The following is a 25,864-nucleotide window of genomic DNA, read 5'->3' on the forward strand; positions in this document are numbered from 1 at the left end:
TGTACCATATAGTGCTAGTGAAAATACTACCTTAATTCTGTAATTTTCATTCGAGATTTAAATTTTCCATCTCTATACGTTAACAAAAATCTAAATTGTACCAAATTTTGTGCCATTTAGTACACGTAATGACGAAATTTCAAAACTACTGATATTTCTCAATCCTGCACTCCAAGTGTAAGGTTAATTCAAAATTTCAGAATCTCAGCCCTATCCGTTCACACAAAAGCAATTTGTAAACTGGTACCAAATTTATTATTATTTCTTTCTATATTTAATAATAATTTTAATTCCAAAATTCTGGAGTCCAGATCTATACGTTCACACATAATCATGTTGTACCAAATATAGTACCGTTTAGTACACATATGTAATATGCTTCCATATTTCAATTCTATATTCCAACAGCAACCATTAATTCAAATTTTAGATTTCCAGCTCTCTGAAAATTGTACCAAAAATGTGTCTATAGCTCAATCTTCAATAGCAATCATAATTCCAAATTTCAAACAATGTAATTGATATGAATTAAAAGCCCAACCACAGCACACGGATGCATTAACAAATTCTGCGGTAAACGTATTACTCATAGAATGAACATTTTGGGAGTTTTAAATAATGGTTTATTTGAAACGCAGTTAACCAACCTCATCAAAACAGCCATGATTATCGGTACCTCAACGATTATCTGTCATCAACAGAGAATACCAATCGCAAAAGAAGAAGCAGAAAGCTAAAATACTTTGCCGCAAACACAATAATGAATTGTTGTTTAAATAAAGAAAACATAATTCAGGCCGCCAGCGTCTAAACATTTAAATAAGTGTTTTATTTTTACAAACCACCACCAGTTCCTAATTAGCAACACGTAAGTATCGCCTGTATACTTCTTGTGTTATATAATATTCATATTTATTGTTGTTCGTATTTGTGCAACGAATACTTTCGGCTCTAAAGCTACTCTGTAAATTTAGAACCCCTACAAGTCCATACGCCTGTATCGGAACTTGTAATTCAAAGCCTTCAGGCCCTTCAATAAAAATTAATTTGCTGCTTCAAACTTTCCCAGCAGGCAAATCGAGCAAATTGAATAAGAGAAGATAATTTATATTTTAATGGGTAACTTTTAAAAACCTAATTTGTCATATCGAAATTGACGCGAGCATTACGTTCAAATTAAATCAGGTGAATATTGCAGTTCCTTATGTAATTCTACTATGATAAATACAACGGAAACATTTTTGCTTTAGTTTTTTTTTTTTGCTTATTGGTTTTGTAAATACAATTAAGTACATAATAACAACAATGTACAAATTAAGTGTATAAATATAGGTATGCATATGTGTATAGAGGCAGTATATAATTGTAACATTTGTTCTACTTATGTATAAGTACAATATTGTTTTTCTAATTTTATAAACAAAATCACATTTCACAACGATTTATTCGATTTATCACAAGATTCTTGCATTCTTAATTTGTAGTTTTCCTCCGCAGCTTGAAGTAATGCGGATGCTGTTGCCAAACCTGTATGGTCAACTAAATTGCGTAGGAAACCTCCGGGTTTCTGTAACAACTCGAATGGATGACCCAACTCGACCGCTTGACCGGCGTCCATTACCAATATGCGATCGCAATCCATAACGGTATGTAAACGATGAGCTATTGTTAAGACGGTACATTTAGAGAATTTTGTGCGTATTGTCTTTTGTATAAGTTTATCCGTCCTATAAAAATAAATAATACTCTTTAATAATTGAAGAAACAATAATCATATATCGAACTTCCTCTTTAAATGAAGAAAATACCAATAGAAATTAAAAAAAATAATAATAAATTATCCAAATTTGGAATTGAGGCACTAAATTTCAACAGACAATTTTAGATATAAAATTTCAATCGAAAGCCCGAATCAGTCCAATCATGAATAGCAATTATGTAAGGGATTTATTTATTTTCATGATTTCCTATCGTCCTATCATGAATAAAAATAAGAAAATTTTCGCTTACAACATTCCACATTGTTTATTTTATAAAAATTCCATTGGTTTGTTTTGGGTTTTCAATAACAAAAGAAAATTAAACAATATCGAATGTTGTTAAAAGTTACATGCAATGTTAAAGTGTCTACCGATCAACAGCTTATTGATTTGGTAAAAAGCACAAAAAAACATTTTCAAATATTTAGTATATTTTTATGTATTCACTTTTGTATTTTATTTCATATTTTTTTTGAAAATTTGGAGTAGTTCATGTATTGTTGTTAATGATATGATTAAGTGATATACTGTTAATTTTAAGCTTTTGGAGTAGTCCATGTAAAGAAGTTTTTGGAATCGCTCATGGCCCTTTGGGCTAGGTTCTTGTTTATGAAATAAATTGAAATTGAAAATTAACAACAAATTATGTCTTTTTCTCAATTTATAGATCATCGAAAATGTGTTTTGAATTTCTTATGGATATTCATGATGGGGCTGAATAAGAACTATACTCTCTGATAAAATAATACAGTTGGTATAATACGTATGTTATAATAATTGTAAATTATGTACTTTTACATATACACAACTGCTTCTTTGTTTTTTTGGTAACTAATATGGGAATAAAATAAATAGTAAAACTCACTCTGGATCCACATTTGCCGTCGCTTCATCCAATATTAGTAGTTTATTCTTTCTTAGTATTGCCCTTGCCAAACAGACCAATTGCCTCTGTCCCACGCTGAAATTAGATCCACCGTCGTACATACGGCAATTAAGTCCCCCTATTAACGTTGAAACATGTCCTTTAAGTTCAACCTCCTCTAGTGCTTTCCACATATCAACATCATTGCATTCATCTAATGGATCCAAATTGTACCGCAATGTACCAGAAAATAGGACGGGATCTTGAGGTATTATTGATATATTACTTCTCAAATCGTACAGGCCCAATTTTTCTATGTTAATGCCATCAATATATATTGCACCTTCGTTACACGCCAAACGAAATATGGATTGGACAATTGAGGACTTGCCTGCACCCGTCCTACCAACAATGCCAATTTTTTCATTTGGTTGTGTAGCAAAATTCAAATCTTTCAAAACATAACCGTCCTTCGGGCTGTATTTAAATTTGAAATTTACGAACTCAATGCGGCCTTCACTAGGCCACTCACCCTTCGGCTTGTTTTGTTCTTCTGTTTCCATTGAAGGTTCTGGAGGTTGCAATGTGTACTCCAATATGCGTTCGACACTAGTCATTTGATTCTCCAGTTCTGCCGTTTGACGCATACCCCACTGGCACATCCCAATTGTTGTTATTGAATGTAAAATGGCCAAGCCCACGTCGCCGCTATTGAAGTCTGCACTCAATACTAGGAAACTAAATGTTACAACGCTTATGTAGAACACACAAATCACATCTGTCCACAACGCAAAGGCACGCGTACAAGAAAAAAACAGAAACCATGCTGACGTGTTTGCATTTTGATAGCCATGGAACTCCGCTTCTAAGGCATGTTCGGCTTCCAAGGCTCTTATTGTTGAAAGTCCTTGAAATGTCTGATTTGTGAGAGAATATACTGGACTACGAGCTGAAAGATGCAAAGTATTCAGTGTATATATATATATATATATATGTTTTATTACACATATATGTAGTGTAATAAAACAAACATCAATAGCTTAAATAATAAGCTATGAATTATTTATTCTGAAATACTAATGTAATATACATACATATTGATTCCAAACGCTTCACACTGCGACTTGTCTTTATATACACAAAACGTATGCCCACTAAGCATACTAATATCACAAATGCAGGTATTAAAAGCCAGAAGTTGGCGATAGCCACAATTAGTAGAACGCCAGATATATCGATTGCGAACTAAAATCATACAATGTAACATTAAATCGAAATTAAAATAGAAACACATTATCAAAAATACCGTACTAACCGATAAACAATCCATTAGAGTGTGTGGTAAATCAGCATCGACTGTCCGAATGTCTTTTGAAAATCTGTTAAGTATTCGTCCAGAGGGATTTGTATTGAAGAAGTACATGCTTGTGCGAGTAATGCCCCGAAATAGACGATCGTGTAATTTTAGGGAAATTCTTAGGCACATTTTATAGAAGCCAAATGTTCTCAACAAATATACAATTAGCGTTGAACCTAGCATTGCTGAATATATAACCACACGTTTATGTCGTTCATGATCGTCATGGCCACCACTTTCATTTAAGGATGTTGTGTAATTTCCAATGCCCGATACGGTATCATTTATTGTGCGACCAATATGTTCTTCCCATATAACCCTGAAATATAAAATAACGGGGTATTTAAAACAAAATAATATAATGTTATCGGTTTTAATTTCACCGAGCCCCGTTTAGGACAAAAATATAATTTTTGTAACCGCGACAAAATTATTTAAGTGTTTGGATGTGTAATCCCTAAAATTATTATGCACATTCCATACAAACAACCATACAATCAAAATGTCTACGGAAAACGAATTTCTTTAAATTTCAAATGGGTAAATAAGAATAAAAATAAACTGTAACTTTTACCATATTCAGTTTTGTTTTTATGTCTCTTTCATGACATAATTCATGGTACAATTATAAAAGGTAACAGCAAATCCCAGCTGATTTGATTCCAACGTAATACTAGTGTCAATATGAATTTGACAAATTATGTTTTTAAAAATCACCCAACAGGAAAATTGGGAACGCATACAATTTGAAATTGTTCATTATTAAATGTGCTCCTGTATTCAATTTACTCAATCTGCCTGCTGGGAAAGTTTCAGGAAGCAAATCTTTCTTCAAGGAATAACTCGCTATTCCCAGCATTTTCATATGTGTTACACATATATGTGGCAATGGCTCAATTATAGGAAAGATGTGGAAGCGATAGAAATATACATTTGAAAGATTTTCATTCATGTTTTTCAATTTTTATTTTGAGGATTCGAAAATATTTCATTTTCAAAATAAAAATAATTTGATGATAATTTGTTTGTTTGTTTACATTTTCTGTCAAATGAGTTGACACTAGTAGAACTTACAAAAACAAATTTCCATGTGGTTGTTGTATCGTTTTTTGTACAACAACACTTGCTGTTACCTTCTATTATTATACCATGGACATAATTATACAAGGTAAGGCCCCCAAGGCACACCATAGGGTACCTTGACTGTTTTAGTACTTTTGCAGCATGACATAATTATGGAAGGTAGTCTCATTTGAGAAATTGATATTGGCAACTCTTTTTAATATGGAATTCACAAAGTTACCTATAATTCAACGAAGCGTACAAAGATATTCAACTTCCCCACTATGGCAAAATTTTTTGTACGGCCGTATTTCCCAAATACGTCGAATCCTCTTAGCGAACTAAACAAAATCGAGAAATAAATTAAGAAATTATAAATTGTGTTCAAATATTTCATATTCTTATTGAAAAAAATTATATTTCTTTATGTTTTGTCTCTTTTTTCAACAAAAGAAAAAACAAAACTACGTTCTGTCATAGTTGAATTTTTTCAACTTTGAAAATTTTTACGTCGACGTATTTCGGTAACATTCATATAAATACATGTGTTCTACTTTTGTCGTGAAAAACGTCGAACGAGCTAGTTGAATTTTAGGTAAGGCTGTCATATATCAATTTCAAATAAAATGGAAAATAAATTCCATAACATTTTTGGTCTGTTCCCGTACTGCAAGAATCTACTAGATCTTACTATTTTCTTCGATGTCATAAAGGAAAATACGTTATCCTAGTACAAAATCGAAGATTCTTGCAGTACGGGAACAGACCATTTATGTGTGTCAATCGGCATATTTTCAATAAATTGAACAAAATATACTTTCTAAAGCGTAACATTCCTCGGAAGATTTAACATGGTTGTTAGAACTTATATTTAAAAGTTTTAGATGCAGGGAACTTCAAAATATTTATAAATATAAATGATTTACCAATTTTTGCCACTGAACACATGATATACGTATATTTTGAAGAAAGATATTTTCATTTAAATTTTAAAAGCTGAATGAATTTATGAAAAAATTGGAAACATATGACAGCATGAGACTACCTTGTATAATTATGAGACTACCTTGTATATTTGAAAATTGAACACATAAAAAAAACAAAAATTTTAAAATAACAAAATTATAAGGCTTCAGAACAAAAAGTGTTCAATGGTGCCCCCACACCCCTACACAAAGCTTTACTTGGCTAATTATTTTTTATACATTATGCCAATACGTAATACGTAAATATATGACAATACTCTAAAAATGTACCTTAAGAATATATCCAAAAACAAAAAAATTAGGTTCTAGATAAGATAGACGTAAACAATTTATATATGAGGTCAACAAATCTCAGTTTTTGTCACTGATAAAAAAAATTCATACGCTCTGGGCTCAAACATAAAAGTGCATTATTGATGATTCTAAAAATCAAATAATCAGAATGTCTAAGAAGACGTTCCGAGCACTTTGCCGGGGTAATTACTATTTTCTTCGATGTCATAAAGGAAAATACGTTATCCTAGTACAAAATCGAAGATTCTTGCAGTACGGGAACAGACCATTTATGTGTGTCAATCGGCATATTTTCAATAAATTGAACAAAATATACTTTCTAAATCGTAACATTCCTCGGAAGATTTAACATGGTGGTTAGAACTTATATTTAAAAGTTTTAGATGCAGGGAACTTCAAAATATTTATAAATATAAATTATTTACCAATTTTTGCCACAGAACACATGATATACGTATATTTTGAAGAAAGATATTTTCATTTATATTTTAAAAGCTGAATGAATTTATGAAAAAATTGGAAACATATGACAGCATGAGACTACCTTGTATAATTATGAGACTACCTTGTATATTTGAAAATTGAACACATAAAAAAAAAAAATTTTTAAAATAACAAAATTATAAGGCTTCAGAACAAAAAGTGTTCAAAGTGTTCAACCCCTACACAAAGCTTTACTTGGCTAATTATTTTTTATACATTATGCCAATACGTAATACTTAAATATATGACAATACTCTAAAAATGTACCTTAAGAATATATCCAAAAACAAAAAATAGGTTCTAGATAAGATAGACGTAAACAATTTATATATGAGGTCAACAAATCTCAGTTTTTGTCACTGATAAAAAAAATTCATACGCTCTGGGCTCAAACATAAAAGTGCATTATTGATGATTCTAAAAATCAAATAATCAGAATGTCTAAGAAGACGTTCCGAGCACTTTGCCGGGGTAATGCTAAAATCTTAAAATTAAATAGGCAAATAATTGAATAAATGGGCAAAGCGAACTGGAAAGCGTGAAAGAAGAATCTTTCTATAAAGAACTAATTTGCTTAGTCCCTTCTTGTTCGCTACAATCGTAATTCAATCGTAATAAATATATACGTACCACCGGGAAAGGAAGTAGTCAACGCCATTTAGCATTACGCGAGCGCATATGAAAAGGCCAACTATTAAAACTAGTAAAAATGTACTCTCAAGTGCCTGGAAATAGGATAAATATACGTCTAACTTCACCGAACCAACAGCTTGCGCTTCTTTGTTGGCATCTTCGACGGGCGTTTCATCCGGCCTTAATACTGGATGGTAATGGTCTGTACTTTTTTCCGAATCACTCCGAGACATAACACTGACTTCATCTGCAGCACCTTCGCCGTTTGTTCCTGGTCCGCAATCGTGATGGGTTTGCGCCAAAAATTGAAATTGTTTTGATTTCTGCAACTGCTGATAACTTCCTTGGGCTACTATATTGCCTGCGCCCATAAGTAACAGATGTTTAACATCGAAAAGGTATTGCAGTTGATGTGTGACTAGTACCCGTATTTTATTTGATAAGAAGTCATTAACACATCTCTCAAATATATGCTTTCCGACGTTTGTGTCAACGGCAGACAAAGGATCGTCTAGGAGATATATGTCTGCTTTGCGGTAAACAGCTCTAGCCAAATTTATTCGTGCTTTCTGACCTCCACTTAAACTAACGCCGCGCTCACCAATCATTGTCAAATCTCCTCTTGGCATTAATTCGAGATCTCTTTCCAACGCACATACCTTTAAAACTCGTTTGTATCGCCTCTCATTAAAGTCCTCCACAAACACCACATTGTCTCGTACAGTTCCCTCAAAAACCCACGGCTCCTGGGAGCAGTACGATATTTTTCCGTTAACCAACACTTCTCCAGAATCAATTTGCACTTCTCCCAATAGTACGTTAAGAAAAGTCGATTTACCAGCGCCAACCGGCCCAACCACAGCCGCCAGACTTCTATCTTTAATTTCGCAATTTAATTTTTCTACTGCTTGATTTGAATAGCTACCTGACGCTGTACATTCCCAACTCGCGTTTACATCGCGTAGTATAATATTTTTGTTGGGGGATTCAAGATCAACAATCCTTGTTTTTCTAACGGGACTCGGTGCCTCAGTAGACCCATTATCACACTTTCCAATACGGTCACTGTGCTGCAATCGACTCTTATTGTTGTTTGTTAAATACTTTCTTACATATTTATTTTTCCTTTTCTTTTCTAATTGTAGCGGTGCCTCAGCCTGGTCGCCATCTAATAGAAATTCTTTACATCTGCGTGCCGAAACACAGGCTTCGGCTAAGAATGTAATGGAGAGGGGCCAAAAATGGACCATAGAATCATTCAACATATTGAAGTATGACGAAACTGTATACACTCGTTTTGCTGTCAAGGCGTCACCCAAATAGACATATGATACCAATGCCATAAACACTGACAGAGGCGATATCATGGAAGTACAGCTTAAAGCGGCATGGATATACGACGTCCCGCGAATAGCCTTAACCTCCTTTAGACGCACCTCTGCAACAACTTTTGCAAATGATTTCTCCCATGCGTACATTTTTATCACCTGTATCCCCTGAATTATTTCGTTCATCAATTTCACCCGTATGTCAGTTCGCTCCGCTGTTTTCTGACGGTAATAGGCGGCCTTCTTTGCGGCCCATGCCTGTAGTGGAATAAAACTTAACATAAAAGCGACACCAATTACAGCAGAAATACCAATTTCACGATACATTAAATATCCTATTAAAACAGATTCTGCTGGGCCCTTCCACACGTCGTGCAGAAAACATAAGGCCACATCGAATCTTCCCAAATCGTTTGAAAGAATGTTAATCGCTCGTCCTCGCAATGCATCATTGGAAGCACTTTTCGAAAGTTTTAGACATTTCCGATATATGAGACCGGATAATGCTAGACGAATTTTCGTGCCCACTTGAAATATGTAGAATATAAAGGGGTGGAACGTCAGCACAGGAATAATGGAGCACAAAACGATACCGCCGGCAAACAAATAAGCGTTTTCTTTGCTTATAGAATGTTGACCACTAGCAAAATATGCGACGAGTCCACCTAGAAATAGGGGCTGCATTGCCCTGTAAGTATACCAAAAATTAAGTTTATACTCAAGCCCTCAAATACACGTAGAATATTTGACTTACTTGGTTGCAGTTTCACATATTGAATACAGCACACCTAGCGGTAAAAACACCATACCATACGCTTTGACGATCATGCGAACCACGCTAGGATTCTTCTTTGTTCGTTCATTCTCCCACAACCGACTGAACTTTTCCGTGACCCGCTCACTATCCAAATTTTTGCGGTGCTGATAAAGCTCTTCATCTTCCAATGGTCCCTTAAGGCCCCGCCGAAAGAGATCTTTCATCCACCTGCAAACAACAATTATAAATTTGTAATATTGACATGTACATACATAATTATTTAATTTTTAATCCAAAATTAATAAATTGAACAATAAAATGACCAAATATCTTGCAGTTAAAATATATGAAAATGATCAACATTAAAAAGCATGCAGTTCGCAGAAATCGTTGAAATCAGTTGATGCGCATGTTTTCCCTTACAACGAGCCAATCTCTTCCAAAAAAATTGAATTTTTTTGATGTTTCATTCAGCGATTAAAGTGTACCGCCTGACGCATTTTACTATGCAAAAACCCTTACAATGGATATATATTACGTAACGTGCATAAGTTGTTTATGCGCATCCGATTTTCGTAATCGTGAAAATACACAAAAGTACACCTATTTTAAAAGGATTGGTTAAGATCCGCGGATGTGCCGCCACAATTAATTTTTACATATATTAACACAGATTTGCGAATATGATAACTTGCAAAATCAATTAAATAAACGAGATTATATACGCGAATTTGTCAAAATAAGTATTTGCTGTTTTTTTCTATATTCTATATTCAATATCCGCCGTTTTATTGTCCGGAATTGAACATAGCTGGGCTAATTAGATTCGGCACGTAAAAAAAAACTAAAATCATCATTAAATTTATACAAAAAATAGGTTGTTTATAAAAATGTTCGCACTAAATTATCGTTTTTGGAATCCAATTGCAAAGAAGCTACGGTGAGCACATTCAAAATATATACACTAAACGAAGCAAAATCACAAATTCTACAATCCTATAATCAGTTAAAGCCATTATCTGATTGCGAGTCCTGGTTATAAGAAAAAAATCAAATAAGACCGAAAATTCGGCTTCAAAATGTTAGCATCCGTTTTTATAATGAGAACATTAAATCGTATCGTAAATTTTAAAAAGGTGTATCCCAAAAAGAAATATCTGAAAAGTATAATGTCCATAAATCAACAGCATCCCGTGTTATAAAAAGAGGGAAACACAAAGACAGTACATAGTGGTGGAAGAAAACGTACGACTATTCCAAAAGTGGAGTAGTATAATTATATAATAGTATAATTAATAATAACATCATATAACATCCACAGAAATTGAATATATCTAAGCAAACGAAATATATCTTATAGCCCAAACAATAGATATCCAATGAAAATTGGTGTGTGCTTGATTGGCCTACACAGTCACCTGACCTAACTCTTATAGAGAACCTTTGGGAAATTGTATAACGAAAAATTTGGAATCAAATTAAAAAAATAAGGATATCTATGATGCCCTGAATGATGAGAGGAATAACATCCCAAACGACATAGTTGATCATTTAATCGACTTCATGCCAATAATTGGTCTGTTCCCGTACTGCAGGAATCTACTATATTTTACTATTTTCTTCGATATCATAGGAAAATTCGTTATCGTAGTAAAAAGTAGTAGATTCTTGCAGTACGGGAACGGACCAATTATTGGCATGAAGTCGATTAAATGATCAACTATGTCGTTTGGGATGTTATTCCTCTCATCATTCAGGGCATCATAGATATCCTTATTTTTTTAATTTGATTCCAAATTTTTCGTTAATTAACCTACATGGTTATGATATCGATTACTAACAAAAAATAAAAACTTTTTAAAATATCCGAACAAAGTAGTTCACTCTCAGAATTACGTACATGAATTAACCCGTTCATACAACACTATTCATAATTCATGTCATCAGAGTTTTTTATTTCAAACTTTTTGTTTCTTGTTTTACACCCATGGTATAATAATAGAAGGTAACAGCAAGTGTTGTTATACAAAAAACGATACAACAACCACATGGAAATTTGTTGTTGTAAGTTCTACTAGTGTCAACTCATTTGACAGAAAAATGTAAACAAACAAATTATCATCAAATTATTTTTATTTTGAAAATGAAATATTTTCGAATCCTCAAAATAAAAATTTAAAAACATGAATGAAAATCTATCAAATTTATATTTCTATCGCTTCCACATCTTTCCTATAATTGAGCCATTGCCATATATATGTGTAACACATATGAAAATGCTGGGAATAGCGAGTTATTCCTTGAAGAAAGATTTGCTTCCTCAAACTTTCCCAGCAGGCAGATTGAGTAAATTGAATACAGGAGCACATTTAATAAAGAACAATTTCTAATTGTATGCGTTCCCAACTTTCCTGTTGGGTGATTTTTAAAAACATAATAGGGATCTAAATAATACATAGGTATCTAAATAGACTATGACTATAGTATGAACCCATTGAACAACGTACAAAAGTCGGTGTTCGCTCAGACAATTTTGTATGGGGAACAAAGTAATTACTTCATAATTAAGGGTCGAACAACGAATGAGAGAGCGAACAACGCTCGTCTGTACATGGCATTAGAATATTCTTTAACAGCCTTACCTAAAATTCAACTAGCTCGTTCGACGTTTTTCACCACAAAAGTAAAACACATGTATTTATATGAATGTTACCGAAATACGTCGAACGTACAAAATTTCAAGTTGAACAATTTCAACTTTGACAGAACGTATTTTTAATTTTTTTTCTTTTGTTGAAAACAAAAACAAAACATTCTGGAAATTTGAAATTTCGAATGGAAACTAAAAATATGTGGATTAATTTAATAAATTTTCAATTTTGTTTTGCGGTTTGTATTATTTGTTTGAAGATATGGATTCGACGTATTTGGGTAATACGGCCGTAAACAACATTTTGCCATAGTGGGGAAGTTGAATATTTTTGTACGCCCCGTCGGATTTTAGGTAACGTTGTAACAAATTCAAAATTTCTAACAACGTTACCTAAAATTCAACGAAGCGTGCAAAAATATTCAACTTCCCCACTATGGCAAAATTTTTTGTACGGCCGTATTACCCAAATACGTCAAACCCATTTCTCTTAGCGAACTAAACAAAATCGCGAAATTAACTTAAGAAATTAAAAAAGGTGTTCAAATATTTCACATTCTTATTGTAAAAATTATATTTCTTTATGTTTTTTCTATATTCTATATTCAATATCCGCCGTTTTATTGTCCGGAATTGAACATAGCTGGGCTAATTAGATTCGGCACGTAAAAAAAAAACTAAAATCATCATTAAATTTATACAAAAAATAGGTTGTTTATAAAAATGTTCGCACTAAATTATCGTTTTTGGAATCCAATTGCAAAGAAGCTACGGTGAGCACATTCAAAATATATACACTAAACGAAGCAAAATCACAAATTCTACAATCCTATAATCAGTTAAAGCCATTATCTGATTGCGAGTCCTGGTTATAAGAAAAAAATCAAATAAGACCGAAAATTCGGCTTCAAAATGTTAGCATCCGTTTTTATAATGAGAACATTAAATCGTATCGTAAATTTTAAAAAGGTGTATCCCAAAAAGAAATATCTGAAAAGTATAATGTCCATAAATCAACAGCATCCCGTGTTATAAAAAAGAGGGAAACACAAAGACAGTACATAGTGGTGGAGGAAAACGTACGACTATTCCAAAAGTGGAGTAGTATAATTATATAATAGTATAATTAATAATAACATCATATAACATCCACAGAAATTGAATATATCTAAGCAAACGATATATATAAAAGTCTCAACCCAAGATATACAAAAGGGCTCAGTAAAACATGGTGGAGGCAACATTATGGTGTGGGGGTGTTTTTCCGGACAACGTCAATTGTCCCGATTCATAAAATAATGGAATTATGTTGTTATGTTGATTACCAAAGTAGTTTATCTGACGTAATGTTGCCTTAGGCATCTTGGAATATGCCTCTTCCATAGGTGATTCGACGCGATCGGGTCCTTATAGCCCAAACAATAGATATCCAATGAAAATTGGTGTGTGCTTGATTGGCCTGCACAGTCACCTGACCTAACTCTTATAGAGAACCTTTGGGAAATTGTATAACGAAAAATTTGGAATCAAATTAAAAAAATAAGGATATCTATGATGCCCTGAATGATGAGAGGAATAACATCCCAAACGACATAGTTGATCATTTAATCGACTTCATGCCAATAATTGGTCTGTTCCCGTACTGCAGGAATCTACTATATTTTACTATTTTCTTCGATATCATAGGAAAATTCGTTATCGTAGTAAAAAGTAGTAGATTCTTGCAGTACGGGAACGGACCAAATATGTGCAGAAGTCATTAACCTACATGGTTATGATATCGATTACTAACAAAAAATAAAAACTTTTTAAAATATCCGAACAAAGTAGTTCACTCTCAGAATTACGTACATGAATTAACCCGTTCATATAACACTATTCATAATTCATGTCATCAGAGTTTTTTATTTCAAACTTTTTGTTTCTTGTTTTACACCCATGGTATAATAATAGAAGGTAACAGCAAGTGTTGTTGTACAAAAAACGATACAACAACCACATGGAAATTTGTTGTTGTAAGTTCTACTAGTGTCAACTCATTTGACAGAAAAATGTAAACAAACAAATTATCATCAAATTATTTTTATTTTGAAAATGAAATATTTTCGAATCCTCAATATAAAAATTTAAAAACATGAATGGAAATCTATCAAATTTATATTTCTATCGCTTCCACATCTTTCCTATAATTGAGCCATTGCCATATATATGTGTAACACATATGAAAATGCTGGGAATAGCGAGTTATTCCTTGAAGAAAGATTTGCTTCCTCAAACTTTCCCAGCAGGCAGATTGAGTAAATTGAATACAGGAGCACATTTAATAAAGAACAATTTCTAATTGTATGCGTTCCCAACTTTCCTGTTGGGTGATTTTTAAAAACATAATAGGGATCTAAATAATACATAGGGATCTAAATAGACTATGACTATAGTATGAACCCATTGAACAACGTACAAAAGTCGGTGTTCGCTCACACAATTTTGTATGGGGAACAAAGTAATAACTTCATAATTAAGGGTCGAACAACGAATGAGAGAGCGAACAACGCTCGTCTGTACATGGCATTAGAATATTCTTTAACAGCCTTACCTAAAATTCAACTAGCTCGTTCGACGTTTTTCACCACAAAAGTAAAACACATGTATTTATATGAATGTTACCGAAATACGTCGAACGTACAAAATTTCAAGTTGAACAATTTCAACTTTGACAGAACGTATTTTTAATTTTTTTTCTTTTGTTGAAAACAAAAACAAAACATTCTGGAAATTTGAAATTTCGAATGGAAACTAAAAATATGTGGATTAATTTAATAAATTTTCAATTTTGTTTTGCGGTTTGTATTATTTGTTTGAAGATATGGATTCGACGTATTTGGGTAATACGGCCGTAAACAACATTTTGCCATAGTGGGGAAGTTGAATATTTTTGTACGCCCCGTCGGATTTTAGGTAACGTTGTAACAAATTCAAAATTTCTAACAACTTTACCTAAAATTCAACGAAGCGTGCAAAAATATTCAACTTCCCCACTATGGCAAAATTTTTTGTTTCTTTTTTTCAACAAAAGAAAAAAACAAAACTACGTTCTGTCATAGTTGAAATTCTAACAACGTTACCTAAAATTCAACGAAGCGTACAAAAATATTCAACTTCCCCACTATGGCAAAATGTTTGTAAAATCGCGAAATTAACTTAAGAAATTAAAAAAGGTGTTCAAATACTTCATATTCTTATTGAAAAATTATATTTCTTTATGTTTTGTTTCTTTTGTTCAACAAAAGAAAAAAAAACAAAACTACGTTCTGTCATAGTTGAATTTTTTCAACTTTGAAAATTCGTACGTCGACGTATTTCGGTAACATTCATATAAATAAATGTGTTCTACTCAAGGTATATTAAGAAGGTAACCGTATCAAACCAGGTGATTGTAACATTAAATGTCACAACAATTTTAATACGACGTAAAATAAAAAAAAAATAGAAATTGAAAACATTTCAAAATAAGGAACAAAAAAGGAGAAAAATAATCGACATCGATACTGGCCATTGGGAGGAAACATTGGGATTTCCAAATGATGACCATATGGCCGTAAAGAAGATTTCGGGATGGAACCATAACTTTTCAAACGATTATCTCTCATATCTCTCCTATTTATAGAAGATTTGTCGAAGGTCTGGCTTTATAAGATTATAGGTTTTTCTTCGATTAGATTAATTTATTGGACATATGGACAAATAAATTTGATTTTGTTGTTGAAAAGACGCCCCATCATTGTTTTATTAATATACATAATGATCTAAGAAGAAAGAAACTTATTTTGTTCTCTAAAAGAAGGCCGTTTGGTATTGTTGAAATTTGAAATTCAATTTTGTTGGAATTCCTTTAAAGAAGTGGACACTAAAACACGTTTTGTATGCCTTTATGTTTATTTACAATTTTCTAAATTTCAATTGAAGTCCATTAAAACAACAGCAAAATGGGTCACGTCTTGTACCATTCCCATACTATGAAGTTGATTTAAACCGCATTTTGAAATTTATTATTTTCAGTGTTCGCAAAAAAAAACGGTACACTATCGTAGTGTACCGTACCAGGAACACAAACACTAAAAAAATTTTAGCGTTAGTGTTCCGGTACACAAACATTAAAAAATATTTTAGTGTTACTGTTCCGGAGCACAACGAAATTCGTAGTGTACCGCTGTCGGAGCACTAAAAATCGTAGTGTACCGCGGTCGGAACACTAAAAAATGGCACAACGGTAGAGACTTTTATAAGAAGACGATGGAATCGAAAACAAGACTGAAATCAAAATAGATTTATCTTCTCTGTATGCTATTGTTTTTAAAATTTCATGTGATGGCATAAAACACTACGGTCTGGTGTTATTTTTATACAAAAATCAGATATTTACACAAACATTTACAATTTTTAAAATATTCAAAAAATAAACAAATAATTTTCATTTTTCAAAATGCTTTATTCTGATTGGTGGAAGTTAATTTGCTTCGAGTTTTTTACGTCAAGGCGAAATTATTATTATTCGCCTTGTTAACAATTTTGACATATCATGTTCCCAATTCGCCGACGCGGCTACCTTATATATCTACCAAGGTATATTAAGAAGGTAACCGTATCAAACCAGCTGATGGTAACATTATATGTCATAACAATTTGTTGTTGTTGTTTTTGATTTTTTTTCAATCCCATTTCCAAACAAAAATTTAAAAATTGAAATATATTTGAAAATAAAGGAAAAAAAGGATAAAAGGCGTAACGGTAGGCTATGGAGATGATATTTCTTTAAGAAGACCATGGAATCAAAAACAAGACTTTGGGATCAAAAAGAAGATTTGGTTCGATAGGTCCTTTTTGTCTTCTTTATATATTGTTTTCAAAAATTTCATGTGAGGGCATGACAAAACTACGTAAAGAATAGCTTAAATCTTGTTATCTCTCACTACATCCGATGTCACCAACATTATCACATTTAAGGCGCGCTTTTGATGTATATTTCTACTCAAAAATCAGATACTAACACAACTTATTTTAAAAATTTTCAATTTTCAAAAGTAAACAAATATTTTTCTTTTTTCAAAATGCTTAATTCTGATTGGTTGAATTTTATTTGCTTCGAGTTTTTTATGTCACGGCGAAATTAGTATTATTCGCCTGGTAAACAATTTTGACATATCATGTTCCCAATTCGACGATGCGACTACATTGTATATCTACCTTGATATCTACCTTGGCTTTCAAGTATATTACTAAGGACAATTCTTTATATAATTATATAATGGTACAATTTTACAAGGTAACTGCCACTGTATTTTCATTTCAAATTTTTAATTCTGAATGTTTTTAAAAGTGAAATTATAAAAAACACTTAATTGTTTTTATTAAATTTCGCAAATAGTTTTATTTCTTTTTATAATTTTGAACACATTTATTCCGGAAAAAATATTTTTTCTATTTAAAAACTAATAAAAAAAATAGTCCAAAATTGCTCTGTTCATAAAAACAGTCGTGAATAACTTAAAACGAAAATAACACAAAAATGTTGAATAAACATTTTTAAGCTTTTGTTGTTGTTTTGGCATTGGCCACACACCGTTTTACATATACCAACAAATGTTCTATCGGATTAAAATCTCTTGCGCAGACCGTGGAATTACGTCAATTCTTTCTGAGTCAAATTAGTCCTTTGCGTTTTTGCTATATGTTTAGAAACATTATTCCGTTTAAATGTCAATTTATTAATCATTTCATAACCGGCTTATATTCATATACCGGACTATTCTATCTATTATATGGCATTTATGAGATTTTGCAAAACTTGACTTAGCGTTGGCATGTTTCCTTGCCAAAAGAGGAACCTTTTAGGACTTATTTTCGACCAATCTCGGGAGTATAGTCACATCACTGATTTGTAAATTTAAATTAGTTTATATAATTTCAGGGGAAACATAATGGTTCGCCCAATTATCAGCGATTATGAAAATAATTTATAACAGAAAACGATTTTAGAGGATATTCCATAAATAAATCAGTGATTTCTTGAAGTATACGTCGGTTTATGAAACTAGATCAGTAGTAACAGTTCATCTCGGAGGAAGAGTACAAAATAAAATTGTACTCATCAACAAATTGTCAGAGGATAAAAAACGCACATTCAGGAGTTCAGGGAATTGGTGAGAGGGATATAACCTCAAGAACAGAGCGTACACGAGCTGTGGTAACAGGTCTACAAATCCGAATCAGTCATAAAAGGTATTTATTTCTGAAAAGAATCGGAAAGACATGCTAGCTTTCGCAAAATCTCATATCAATTGGAGTCCAACCATGTGGAGAAATATTAATATTTAAGGCTCGCACACTAAAAAGGCTAGACTAAAGACTACAGCCTCAGCATTGCAAGATTTCTCTGAAGCATGGAGGTGGGTCAATAATGATATTGAGATGTTTTTATATTTATGGAGTAGGATCTATTCACGAGATTTAAGGTTTTTGTGTAAAAATGTGGTGAAAAACAGTTTGCAATTTCAGTTACTTTATGGCAAATCTAAATTGATAGAGAATACTTGTGGTTTATTTTTACGAAAACGTAAAGGGCTGAGCAAAGCTGTTCTAAAATATACATCTTCTCACCTTTATAGGGTTTGTTGAACGTCCGTATTAGCCAAATGCGAAAAGACCTTTACTGGTGTGTCAATTAAAAACGGCGTAAATGTATGAAAACATTTTCTTAATTAGCCGAAAAAAGTTCACATTTATGGAAAAACAAAGTTTTCAATTACTGGAATTCTTTATCAAAAAAAAAATAAATAAAACCCAGTTTTTTTGACTGTATCTCCAAACCGGGTAACCGGGTACGTCCCCCAAAGAAAAAAAGATATCCCCATAATTAGGGTTAAAATACCTACCTCTGGAAAAAATTTCAGAAAAATGTGATCGTTTTTACTAAATTGGAATTGTTCCGTAGGTTCAAAGAAAAATAAACCATAAATGGACTAGTAATGACTATTTAAAATTAGTTGATGATTCTTATTTGTCTTGTGCTGTTATTGAACAGCATCCATTTGTAATCACGACAGGGAAGACACACGTCAAAGAAATTTAGTTTTGTTACAAATGCACTCAATTATATTAATAAAAATGGCGCATGGAACACTTATGCGGGTAGCCGGCATGTCAACGTTAACTGGTAATGTACTACAATTTTGATTCACTGGTATGCAATTGCAACCGTAGCGTAGAAGAAGCACACTATTATATTCAATTGTATTTCTAAACCATTTACTCACCAAAAACTCCATCGTGACAAAAGATTTGCTGTGGAATAAGGATTTTTTGGCCGGATAATCTTTTTTCGGGTTCTATTCATACTCCTCGGTTCTAATAAAAATATACAGTTATCCGACCTTCAACAAAATACGATCACAAAATTCCTGCAGTTCATTAATTTACTGTTTTATATCACGAACAAAGAACAAAAGATACTGAAACAAATAAAATGGGAAGCGGTAAGAGTAAACAATGCTATCAGCTAGTTCCTCTGGTCTCGGTCTGATATTAAATACAAAGCGTGTGCCCCAACATGCGTCCACTGTTCCCGTCTGATTGTTTAGCAATTTCGTTAGATTTTGCAATTGGAAACGGTGTTGCCAGTTTTATTTTGGATCCTGTCCCCTAAAACTCCATGGATGTGTGTGATTCTACAATTGTAAACGGAGTTGCCAGTTTTATTCTGAGTCCTGGTAACTGACCCCAATAAAGATTTAAGTGGGCCGCAGACGATCATGCATACATGACATCAAAATCGTATACGTGTGCATGAAGCTTCAGCGCACACGGTTCATGCATTTTGCATTTGATTTCGTGCCGTACAGACAATGTTGACAACGGACGATACAATTTTTTCGATTTTGTCCTTGTGCTTAAAAAATAGAGAAAATGCTGAAAAAGGGCTGAGAACGACCGGGATACTTCCAACCAAGGTAGATATACAAGGTAGCCGCATCGGCGAATTTCTACAACAAACATCGGTTGTTGTATTTTGATATGTCAAAAATATTTTGCCAAAACAAACATATTGACAAGATTTTTTTACACAAATTCTTGTAGCAACGTTACCTATGATTCGACGGGGCGTACAGAAAAATTCAACTTCCCCACTATTGTAAAATGTTGTGTACGGCCGTATTACCCAAATACGTCGAATCCATATCTTCAAGCGAATAATACAAACCGCAAAACAAAATTGAAAATTTATTAAATTAATCCAAATATTTTATGTTCACATTCGAAATTTCATATTTTCTGAATGTTTTGTTTTTATTTTCAACAAAAGAAAAATACAAAAAATACGTTCTGTCAAAGTTGAAAATTTTCAACTTGAAATTTTGTACGCTCGACGTATTTCGGTAACATTCATATAAATACATGTGTTCTACTTTTGTGGTGAAAAACGTCGAACGAGCTAATTTTAGGTAACAGCCGTACCTGTTACATATTTGAATACGTTTTATAATTTCTTAATTTTATTTCGCGATTTTGTTTAGTTTGCTAAGAGAAATGGATTCACCGTATTTGGGTAATACGGCCGTACAAAACATTTTGTCATAGTGGGGAAATTGAATATTTTTGTACGCTTCGTTGAATTTGAGGCAACGTTATAAGGCTGTAGAAAATGTTAATAAAAGTATTCCCAAACAAGCTCTTCGAAATTCGGAGATTTTCATTTATAATTTTGTTTTTTAATTTTTTGGTTCAACATTACAACAACATTTTTGACATTTATTTTCCGATGCGGCCACCTTATTAAATATACCTTGCTTCCAACAACTCTATAACATTTTTTTCGCAGTATCCGACATCTCTATACAGCCATTCCCTTTGAAAACACGTCACAAATAAGAATATGCATGATGCCTCCACCGCACACACGTCAAAATCGAACGTCATGCATGCGAAAAATCAAAAATTTTTGATTTTGCTTCATGCATGCATGACCGTTTACGGGCCACTTTAAAAAAGTCCTGTGTAATAGCTCAATCTTTCTTAAGGCGCGTTTAGACTACAGCTTTCATCGTTATAAAGTGCATTATCTCGATTTGATTGCTTGATCGAGTTGAATTTACCTCGATTTACCATACAAATTTAAATCTATTCATTATATCGAGTTGATCGAAATACCATGCCAAATACGCGTTTAGACTATAGCTTTTATCGTGATAAAGTGCATTATCTCGATTTAGATGCTAAATAGAGTTGAATTTACCTCAATTTAAACTCCTTGTACATTAGAACTTTTTACCGGGTTAACATACTTTATGAGGATTTATTCGACATATATGCAAAGGAAATGACAATTGAAACCCACTGGGTTAACGAAATCCGGTACTGTTGCTATACAAAATTAAATCCACTTGATTACAAATTGACAAAGAAATCATGGAAGCAGTGAAATGTGTATGTATACGTTAACAAATAACAGTTGAGAAATCAACTTCATTTCATTTTAATACTAATCTAAACGACAAGTATTAAACTAGTTAACATTTCAAATAACTGTAGAACAACAGTTGCTGATTTAATTGATTTAATTTTTTTAATTTAAAATAAATATTACTGCAATTTAAATAACAAAACAAATGTTTTTATGCATTCCTAAACTAAAGGCTCAAAATTAAACCATGGCTGTTAAAACTTATATTTATAAGTTTTAGAGGCGGGGAATAAATTATTTAGCAATTTTTCCCACTGAACACATGACGATGCGTACAAATTGGAAACTTATGACTGCATAAAGCTAAGCAGAATGTTCGCGTTAAGCGTTTTTTGTTATCGCGTTAACGCACTCAAAAAGTTAAAATATATCTAACTCCGAAGCGCAGCGCACATCGACTTCGAGCGTTTGTGTTATCGTTGCTTCTGACATTGAAATTTAATAATCGACAACATTTGGTCTGTTCCCGTACAACAAGAATCTACTAGATTTTACTATTTTCTTCGATATCATAAAGGAAAATTCGTTATCGTAGTAAAAAATAATAGATTCTTGTTCTACGGGAACAGACCAATTGAGTTCTTTAATCACCAATAGTTTGTAAAGAAAAAATTTGAGTATAAAGAACTTACTTAAAAATTACTTTCAAATGATCACTGCCCTTACAAGGCAAAATTCAAATAACAAAAAATTTGAAAGTATGGGGGATTTTCAACAAATATAGCCGATAACGATTGCTCATTACAGCCATTAAAAATAGGCTTTGGATTTTTCAACACAGTGATGCCAAATTGGGGATTATATTCAATTGTATTTCTAAACCATTTACTCACCAAAAACTCCATCGTGACAAAAGATTTGCTGTGGAATAAGGATTTTTTGGCCGGATAATCTTTTTTCGGGTTCTATTCATACTCCTCGGTTCTAATAAAAATATACAGTTATCCGACCTTCAACAAAATACGATCACAAAATTCCTGCAGTTCATTAATTTACTGTTTTATATCACGAACAAAGAACAAAAGATACTGAAACAAATAAAATGGGAAGCGGTAAGAGTAAACAATGCTATCAGCTAGTTCCTCTGGTCTCGGTCTGATATTAAATACAAAGCGTGTGCCCCAACATGCGTCCACTGTTCCCGTCTGATTGTTTAGCAATTTCGTTAGATTTTGCAATTGGAAACGGTGTTGCCAGTTTTATTTTGGATCCTGTCCCCTAAAACTCCATGGATGTGTGTGATTCTACAATTGTAAACGGAGTTGCCAGTTTTATTCTGAGTCCTGGTAACTGACCCCAATAAAGATTTAAGTGGGCCGCAGACGATCATGCATACATGACATCAAAATCGTATACGTGTGCATGAAGCTTCAGCGCACACGGTTCATGCATTTTGCATTTGATTTCGTGCCGTACAGACAATGTTGACAACGGACGATACAATTTTTTCGATTTTGTCCTTGTGCTTAAAAAATAGAGAAAATGCTGAAAAAGGGCTGAGAACGACCGGGATACTTCCAACCAAGGTAGATATACAAGGTAGCCGCATCGGCGAATTTCTACAACAAACATCGGTTGTTGTATTTTGATATGTCAAAAATATTTTGCCAAAACAAACATATTGACAAGATTTTTTTACACAAATTCTTGTAGCAACGTTACCTATGATTCGACGGGGCGTACAGAAAAATTCAACTTCCCCACTATTGTAAAATGTTGTGTACGGCCGTATTACCCAAATACGTCGAATCCATATCTTCAAGCGAATAATACAAACCGCAAAACAAAATTGAAAATTTATTAAATTAATCCAAATATTTTATGTTCACATTCGAAATTTCATATTTTCTGAATGTTTTGTTTTTATTTTCAACAAAAGAAAAATACAAAAAATACGTTCTGTCAAAGTTGAAAATTTTCAACTTGAAATTTTGTACGCTCGACGTATTTCGGTAACATTCATATAAATACATGTGTTCTACTTTTGTGGTGAAAAACGTCGAACGAGCTAGTCGAATTTTAGGTAACAGCCGTACCTGTTACATATTTGAATACGTTTTATAATTTCTTAATTTTATTTCGCGATTTTGTTTAGTTTGCTAAGAGAAATGGATTCACCGTATTTGGGTAATACGGCCGTACAAAACATTTTGTCATAGTGGGGAAATTGAATATTTTTGTACGCTTCGTTGAATTTGAGGCAACGTTATAAGGCTGTAGAAAATGTTAATAAAAGTATTCCCAAACAAGATTTTCATTTATAATTTTGTTTTTTAATTTTTTGGTTCAACATTACAACAACATTTTTGACATTTATTTTCCGATGCGGCCACCTTATTAAATATACCTTGCTTCCAACAACTCTATAACATTTTTTTCGCAGTATCCGACATCTCTATACAGCCATTCCCTTTGAAAACACGTCACAAATAAGAATATGCATGATGCCTCCACCGCACACACGTCAAAATCGAACGTCATGCATGCGAAAAATCAAAAATTTTTGATTTTGCTTCATGCATGCATGACCGTTTACGGGCCACTTTAAAAAAGTCCTGTGTAATAGCTCAATCTTTCTTAAGGCGCGTTTAGACTACAGCTTTCATCGTTATAAAGTGCATTATCTCGATTTGATTGCTTGATCGAGTTGAATTTACCTCGATTTACCATACAAATTTAAATCTATTCATTATATCGAGTTGATCGAAATACCATGCCAAATACGCGTTTAGACTATAGCTTTTATCGTGATAAAGTGCATTATCTCGATTTAGATGCTAAATAGAGTTGAATTTACCTCAATTTAAACTCCTTGTACATTAGAACTTTTTACCGGGTTAACATACTTTATGAGGATTTATTCGACATATATGCAAAGGAAATGACAATTGAAACCCACTGGGTTAACGAAATCCGGTACTGTTGCTATACAAAATTAAATCCACTTGATTACAAATTGACAAAGAAATCATGGAAGCAGTGAAATGTGTATGTATACGTTAACAAATAACAGTTGAGAAATCAACTTCATTTCATTTTAATACTAATCTAAACGACAAGTATTAAACTAGTTAACATTTCAAATAACTGTAGAACAACAGTTGCTGATTTAATTGATTTAATTTTTTTAATTTAAAATAAATATTACTGCAATTTAAATAACAAAACAAATGTTTTTATGCATTCCTAAACTAAAGGCTCAAAATTAAACCATGGCTGTTAAAACTTATATTTATAAGTTTTAGAGGCGGGGAATAAATTATTTAGCAATTTTTCCCACTGAACACATGACGATGCGTACAAATTGGAAACTTATGACTGCATAAAGCTAAGCAGAATGTTCGCGTTAAGCGTTTTTTGTTATCGCGTTAACGCACTCAAAAAGTTAAAATATATCTAACTCCGAAGCGCAGCGCACATCGACTTCGAGCGTTTGTGTTATCGTTGCTTCTGACATTGAAATTTAATAATCGACAACATTTGGTCTGTTCCCGTACAACAAGAATCTACTAGATTTTACTATTTTCTTCGATATCATAAAGGAAAATTCGTTATCGTAGTAAAAAATAATAGATTCTTGTTCTACGGGAACAGACCAATTGAGTTCTTTAATCACCAATAGTTTGTAAAGAAAAAATTTGAGTATAAAGAACTTACTTAAAAATTACTTTCAAATGATCACTGCCCTTACAAGGCAAAATTCAAATAACAAAAAATTTGAAAGTATGGGGGATTTTCAACAAATATATCCGATAACGATTGCTCATTACAGCCATTAAAAATAGGCTTTGGATTTTTCAACACAGTGATGCCAAATTGGGGATTAGATCTTTTTATTTTATTAAATTTTCGATACAATCATGGAATTTGGGATACAATTTTAAGGATGAATTATTATCCCTAAAAATAAAAAGGCATCGTTTTGAAAGTCGCAAATAAAATGTCCCGAAGGCATGGAGAAAATATCGTTTGTGAAATGCAGTCATATGTTGGAGATAAAATTTAAAAAAATATATATTTTTTGGAAGAAAACCCCAAACCCAGTTAAAGGATTCTGCAGGACTATTATCAAATGTGCCGGCAAAACATTTTAATACAAAACAAGTACTGATTAACGCATGATACAATTATACAAGTGGGGTAGCTTTTGTCAGAAAGGAGAAAATACACCTCTA

General features: G+C 32.7%; 1 protein-coding gene across 1 annotated transcript; it reads right to left on the reverse strand.

Moving 5' to 3' along the window:
* Positions 1 to 1,432: 1,432 nt before the first annotated feature.
* LOC133325322 (ATP-binding cassette sub-family C member 4) lies at positions 1,433 to 19,565 on the reverse strand. The gene is made up of 7 exons (XM_061534107.1): positions 19,486 to 19,565; positions 9,523 to 9,753; positions 7,438 to 9,456; positions 3,941 to 4,301; positions 3,720 to 3,870; positions 2,626 to 3,574; positions 1,433 to 1,727 (listed from the first exon to the last, which is right to left on the reverse strand). Exons 1-7 carry the CDS (start codon positions 19,563 to 19,565, stop codon positions 1,433 to 1,435), a joined length of 4,086 nt encoding a protein of 1,361 aa, XP_061390091.1.
* Between the last annotated feature and the right edge of the window lie 6,299 nt (positions 19,566 to 25,864).

Source organism: Musca vetustissima, unplaced genomic scaffold (assembly GCF_032173495.1).
Source record: "Musca vetustissima isolate MV318-11 ecotype Yass unplaced genomic scaffold, APGP_CSIRO_Mvet_v1 utg470, whole genome shotgun sequence".
In the NCBI taxonomy this organism is placed as follows: Eukaryota; Metazoa; Arthropoda; class Insecta; order Diptera; family Muscidae; genus Musca; species Musca vetustissima.

Excerpts from the sequence above, each read along its gene's own strand:
- LOC133325322 (XM_061534107.1), bottom strand. The coding sequence starts at position 19,565 with ATGAATAGAACCCGAAAAAAGATTATCCGGCCAAAAAATCCTTATTCC. Across the intron at positions 9,457-9,522 it reads ATATGTGAAACTGCAACCAA|GGCAATGCAGCCCCTATTTC; the intron begins GTAAGTCAAATA and ends GTATACTTACAG. Across the intron at positions 1,728-2,625 it reads ACGGCAAATGTGGATCCAGA|GACGGATAAACTTATACAAA; the intron begins GTGAGTTTTACT and ends TTATTTTTATAG.